Source organism: Lipophrys pholis (assembly GCF_963383615.2).
Source record: "Lipophrys pholis genome assembly, chromosome: 5".
Taxonomy (NCBI): domain Eukaryota; kingdom Metazoa; phylum Chordata; class Actinopteri; order Blenniiformes; family Blenniidae; genus Lipophrys; species Lipophrys pholis.
Window position 1 is genome coordinate 27,222,265 of NC_137628.1, and position 6,000 is coordinate 27,228,264.

Consider the following 6,000-nt stretch of genomic DNA (forward strand, 5'->3'; position numbering starts at 1 on the left):
TGACTGTGTATGAAAAGATTCATTGATCAGAGTCAGTGATGTACAGGTGGTGGAAAAGAAAGTGAAAACGCAATTCTACCATTTCTAAAAACCAGTCGTAGAACATAATTAGACAATTAAGAAATTACAGGGGTTTTGTAGTTGATTGCAATAAATTGCTTTGTAACTCTAATCTGTATTTAATACAAGAAGCCACTTCTTTTCAATTCTAGTAAATTTTCGTTGATTAATTAATCAATAGAATTACAAAACATTTTTGCTTTGAAAAGCAAAATTCTTTGTTGCATATTTTGCACATAGATATGTTCTTAGCCATGCTTCCATCCTGCAGTTTGTCTGTTTTTTGGGGGGGATTTTTTCAAACTAAAACTTTCCATCCAGATGAACAAGAAACGCCTATCCCATCTATTAACCTGCTACCATTCTTAGCTGCTTTACACACAGAGGTTTATTGTCTCATGTGTCTTGAGCACTGATACTGTAGAGTTTTCCCGGACTCGCCAGAAAGAAGGGCGAGAAATTGCCTTGCAAACGCTCACCTCTTCCCACACTCCAGCTCCCTCAAACACACAGCCTTTAGGCCGGCCCCTCTACTAAATCAATGTCTTTGCCCAGTGCAGACAATGTAAACAACAATCAACCTTTCATTTCAGCTAATAACAATCTATTACACTGAAGGCACTGTAAAAAATAGGGTTGCTACAGGATGGTCAATATACTGGGAACTCAAAGGGACTTTGTTTGACGCACTGAGAAACATGAATGAATGAATGAATGCTTTATTTCGGTTAAAAATTAAAAATAAAAACAAAATCATGTTTTTACAAAACATTAAACGGGTTGGAGTTTAAAGGGCTCATATCATGCAAAATTCTCTTTCTAAAGGTTTTCCAACAGTACTAATCGTCCCCAAGACCTGGAATGACGCCCCAGAAGTGAAGAAAGTCTGTCCTCTCTCTCCCTGGCATGTTTCAGGTTTTAAAAAGTGTGTTGCTCCAACCAGCCAATCAGAAATCAAACCCTATATAGTGTCATCGGGGGTTTAGCCAATCCCAATCAAGGTAGGCCCTCCCTTTGACTCCTCCCACAATTAGGCAGCTCTGCTCTGGCACATGTCACCACGAGAGGAAGTACTTCCTCCTCTTCCCAAGATGGGCATGTGTGGGCGGAGCCTGTCCAGCTCACACAGACACAGCAGATTCTGAATGCAGCTCCTATGATCCAATATTCAAATGGTGGAAAATCAGGGAGAAGCAATTAACTTTGAATACAACATTTTTGGACCAATGAAGCCTTGTGACAGTGTTGAAAAGCTGGATAATATGACCCCTTTAAAGATAGATGTGTCAAGAAATTGTTTATTTAATTAATCAGAATGAACACGTCCTGGAAAAAAAAAATTCACAAGAAAAGAAAACTATCTTGAACTGAAAAAAGAGGAAAAAACAGTGGATGAGGTCAGAGTGCAGCCCATTACTGCTGCTATCATGCTCAGTAGGCTGATTTAAAGTTCAGTGAATTTTCTCCTGCTTCTGCCTCTCTGCCACTGTCTCTCTCTCTCTCTCTCTCTCTCTCTCTCTCTCTCTCTCTCTGTGCAGGTGAGTCGTCTGGACCCCCGTTCTCTGGACGTCCTGCAGAGCTGGGACACGGGATTCCCCAAGCGAAGCGCGGGTGAGGCGTTCATGATCTGCGGCACGCTGTACGTCACAAACTCCCACCTGGCCGGGGCCAAGGTTCACTTCGCCTACCACACCAACTCCTCCACGTACGAGTACACCGACATCCCCTTCCACAACCAGTACTCCCACATCAGCATGATGGACTACAACCCCAGAGAGAGAGCGCTCTACACCTGGAACAACGGGCACCAAGTCCTCTACAACGTCACGCTGTTTCATGTCATCCGGAGTGACGGATAGAGCAGATTTGATGGAGAGAAAAAATAGAGGTGAAAGAGATGGACTACACACACACACACGCACGCACGCACGCACGCACGCACGCACGCACACACACACACACACACACACACACACACACACACACACACACACACACACACACACACACACACACACACACACACACACACACACACACACAATGGCCATTCAGGTCAACAAGAAAATGGGTACTTTCTGTGGAGCAATTTGAATGACTTCAGGACTGCAAGAGCTCACCGAGCTAATAACTAGACACAATACACGGTTGTCGAACACCAGTCTAAAGGTCACAAGCAAGAGTATTCATCAGGGCGAAGATGAAAATTAACTGCCTTGGCTGTGGGAACGCTGAGAGGAAGAAAATAAAAAAATAAAAAAAGGGAAATCAGACATTTTGTGCTCATCCATATTCCGTTACGTTTCATTCCACTTGTGTATCAAGAAATGACTTTGGAAGTTGAGGTCGAGTCATCGAGGGAGAAAAAACACGCAGCTCGTGAACTGAATTTCACCTCGCTTCAGAACTCGAGCTGTGACGCCGACAACGCCGACGGAGGTAGTCCGGGGTTTGTGATGTGATCGTGGACGTGTTCAGTCAGCATGGTTGTTCATTCAATAAAATTTGCTGTCAAACTTTGCTGAAACTTTTCTGACTCCTTTGTTCTGGAGCGGGATGAATGAAGACTGTGAGTGTTTGTCGACATGTACACTGATGGTGTCTTTCTCGCTGAAGCTGAACGACACACTGACTCAGAGGCCGTATCAAACCTGCTAAGAGTGATTTGCTAAAAGTTTGCATGTGTACAAAAGAAAAGAATCTGGAAGTTGATTCACTAACTGAGCACACTGAGGATTTCATCCGACCCACGTGCAAAATAACAGGCAATATCCATTTACCAGGTTTATCATAATGAATCTGCAGTATAAGAAATGTCTGCCACAGATTTATACTAATAGAAATTTTACCACACATAATGTGCAATTTCCAACACAATTGCGCTGTTTACGACTGCGTCTGTATTCAACATGTTTGAAAAGAAAGTGTAAATCAGCTCAGCCTCAAGCAGAGACGACTGTCGTCATTGTGTTGGGAGGATTTTTCCTGAGCTGGCCCCGTTTGAGCCCGATATGTAACGACGACCCGAATTGCTATAAAACATAATGTAATAAAACCCTGAATGTAATAACTGGTCAATAATGTAACTGAGCCCAAAACTTAAAAACTTTTCAATATTATATTATGGAGTATGCAAAATAGAGTAATAATTTTATTACAACATGATTTATGGCTTGGGCTTGAACTTGAACTGCTTCAATTTGAATAACACTGAAAGAATGACTAAAGTTTGGATTATTTGTTTTAGTTCTTTTTATACATATATCTATATGCAGTATGAGTAATCTGTAATCTATTTCTCCAATCATCAGTACAAAATAAATTTTTACATTATTGGCCATTTTCGGTTTTATTAAAAAAAACAAAAAAACATTTGTGGCTCAGCACTTTTGTTACAATATCAACAGGTTATTACATTTTGGGTTTTATTACATTATATTTTATAACAATTTGAGTCGTATTTTGGGTTGTTGTTACATATCAGGCTCTAACAAACCCCTACATGTATTATTTGCAGAGGTTTTATGATACATTTTTATGGCTAAGTCTTATTTTGTTGTTGTCATTCTTTTTCACACATTGCTGTTACAGATTACCCAGAATGTTTTTTTTTAGTCAAATTGAAATCTTTTTTGCATATCTGTTGCTTAACTTCCTCCACCATCCCCATGAAACTCCATGTTGTAAATCTGTTTTCCATCAAATTCAATTACAGATGCATAGAGTAATACATGCAAAGTATTGCTGTATAACATCGATCCATCTTCTACACTGCTTGGAACATTGAGACCAGGTCACCAGTCTATCCACTGCTCTAAAAATTATCATTAAAAATTACAAACATCCGATTCAAATTCAAGTAGTCACCAAAAAAAAAAGATTTCTCTTTTAATCCTGACATTTTATCCCTGCTGTTCTCTTTGCTAACAAAGCGTGTAGATTCATTATGGTAAAACTCAAAGAGGGCTGCAGAAGAATCACGATGGCGCTGTCTCAAGTTCTGCAAGTGTCTCCACAGGACTGAAAATGAAATCTAATGTGTGGAGAATTGTCTTTCCGTTTGTGCAGTACTGCTCACTACAGTTAATCTTACCACAAGCGTTTGATGTAAAAAAAAAATTTTTTTTTTTAAAAGTCTCCATAAACATCAAAATTTAAACACAGGATCTGCAACCGGTGGTGTCAAAGTGCTTCTGCCAATTAGAAATGGTTTACACAAATTTCCGTGCAAAGACGGAGCTTTCACAGATTGAATCTGTCGATGCAAGACGATGATGAGGATGATTGATGTTGAGCACGCTAACGAATGTATGAGGAATGAATCAACAAAAAGAAATGGAAGGCTATGAAGGTGTAAAAAAAAAAAGAAAATTGAGGAAAAAGAATGATTCATGGGGTGTGAGAAAAACCATCACACATCTCACAACAGATGGAATTTCAAGGGTCAAGAGATTGAGGGAAAATTATTCGAAACATCAACAAGAGAATTTTCACACTGTACAAAGAAACTGGCTGTCGAGGCCAATGGTGTCTCCACTTTCTCTACAAGGAATGTGTTGATAGTTTTTGGTGCAATGATCATTTATAAATCCATGCTCACCTTCATCTGTGTTCAGTCGTCGAACAAGGATTAACTGTGCGACTTTTCCACATGCAGTCGGATATGAAATAAAACATTCCAGATGTGCTTTAAATGAAGACTTGCAGCTTTAATTTGAGGATATTTGCATTTAAATCGTAGCGTTTGAATTAAAACTCGTTGTATGTTGCTTCCACCTTCTGAAAGGCACACCATGTGGAAATGTTTACCGGCCAAAACGATTCCAGAGATCTGCTGTGTCGACGCAAGTCTAGCTGGTCGTGTAACTCCTCTACCGTCACGGCTCTCACCTCGCTGGGAAAACGCAAGACTCACCACATCGCCCCATCGCCACAACAACAACAACAACAACAACACGGCTGTGTATGTGGCTGAATGTAGTAGACAGCCACTTTGTATATATTGTGTGCGATATATGTACACAATGGAGTCTTCAAAGTCATAAGCTTGAGAGTGCAACTTTTATCACATCATCATGGCTTGATAAAAGTCTGTTTGCCTGATGTCGGGTCATAACCAGTAAAACATGACAACAACGCTATTGGCTGGCAAAACCGCCACAGTATTGTCAATAAATGTCTCGCTAATAGTTAGAAAACTATAATTTGATGCACAATAACTTGCCAAGCTGTTGTTTTTGGAAAACGCTCTTTCTAAATGTGTTTGGAAATGCGGACTATCTTCTTGTGCTGCTTCTGAAATGGCCGTGAGGTTGTCGTCTTCCTTTCTTGTTTGGCTCAGAAAAAGAGTTATTGTTTCACAATACAAGCGTCCTAGATATATCCTCACACATGGTGCTTACACGTTAGATTTATTGAGGATTTATAAAAAATTGTGTAAATTTAAATAACGGAAAGTAATTAAACAAATGAATATAGTTGTGAAACAAAGTTAAATGTTAAGAGTTTCTAATCTTTTGCAGTAATTTTAAAAATCTATGCACATCACCAGACGCTGGGTCTGGAACCCTGCCGATGCTTTGCCAGGCCTCTGCTGCAGCTGTCTCCCTTTCTTTGTTGTTGTTTTTCTCTTCACTTCTGTTTTCTGCAAATAGAATATTGGGTCAGGCAATTGACTTGTTTTGCTTTTGGCCAGTGGAAATCAAAATGCTTAAACTTGTGTCCAAATGGAGTAAATGTTTTTTTGTCCTTTCTGAAATCTAAAAATGTCAGGAAGGTAATTTAAGCACCAGAACAACAAAATTAACTAAACACAACAAAGCACACGTCAATATTTTACCAGAAATAAACTAGAAGCAGAGCAGCTCCAGAAGGACATGACGAAACAGTCACTTTCAGTAATGTTTGGATGGCTCCAGATCATATTATATTATTGAGTGA

General features: G+C 39.7%; 1 protein-coding gene across 4 annotated transcripts in view; it reads left to right on the plus strand.

The window, feature by feature from the left end:
• LOC308109274 (noelin-2-like) overlaps positions 1-5,790 on the plus strand; it is a 41,445-nt gene extending 35,655 nt beyond the window's left edge. For 3 of the 4 annotated variants that reach the window (XM_080462739.1, XM_080462736.1, XM_080462738.1), the window contains exon 8: positions 1,599-2,580. In XM_080462739.1, the coding sequence (XP_080318865.1) occupies positions 1,599-1,919 (321 nt within the window). In that variant the 3' untranslated portion in view covers positions 1,920-2,580. Of the gene's footprint in view, positions 1-1,598; positions 2,581-4,846 lie in introns of those variants that run through there. The other variant, XM_080462737.1, reaches the window with a different exon arrangement.
• Positions 5,791-6,000: the final 210 nt, after the last annotated feature.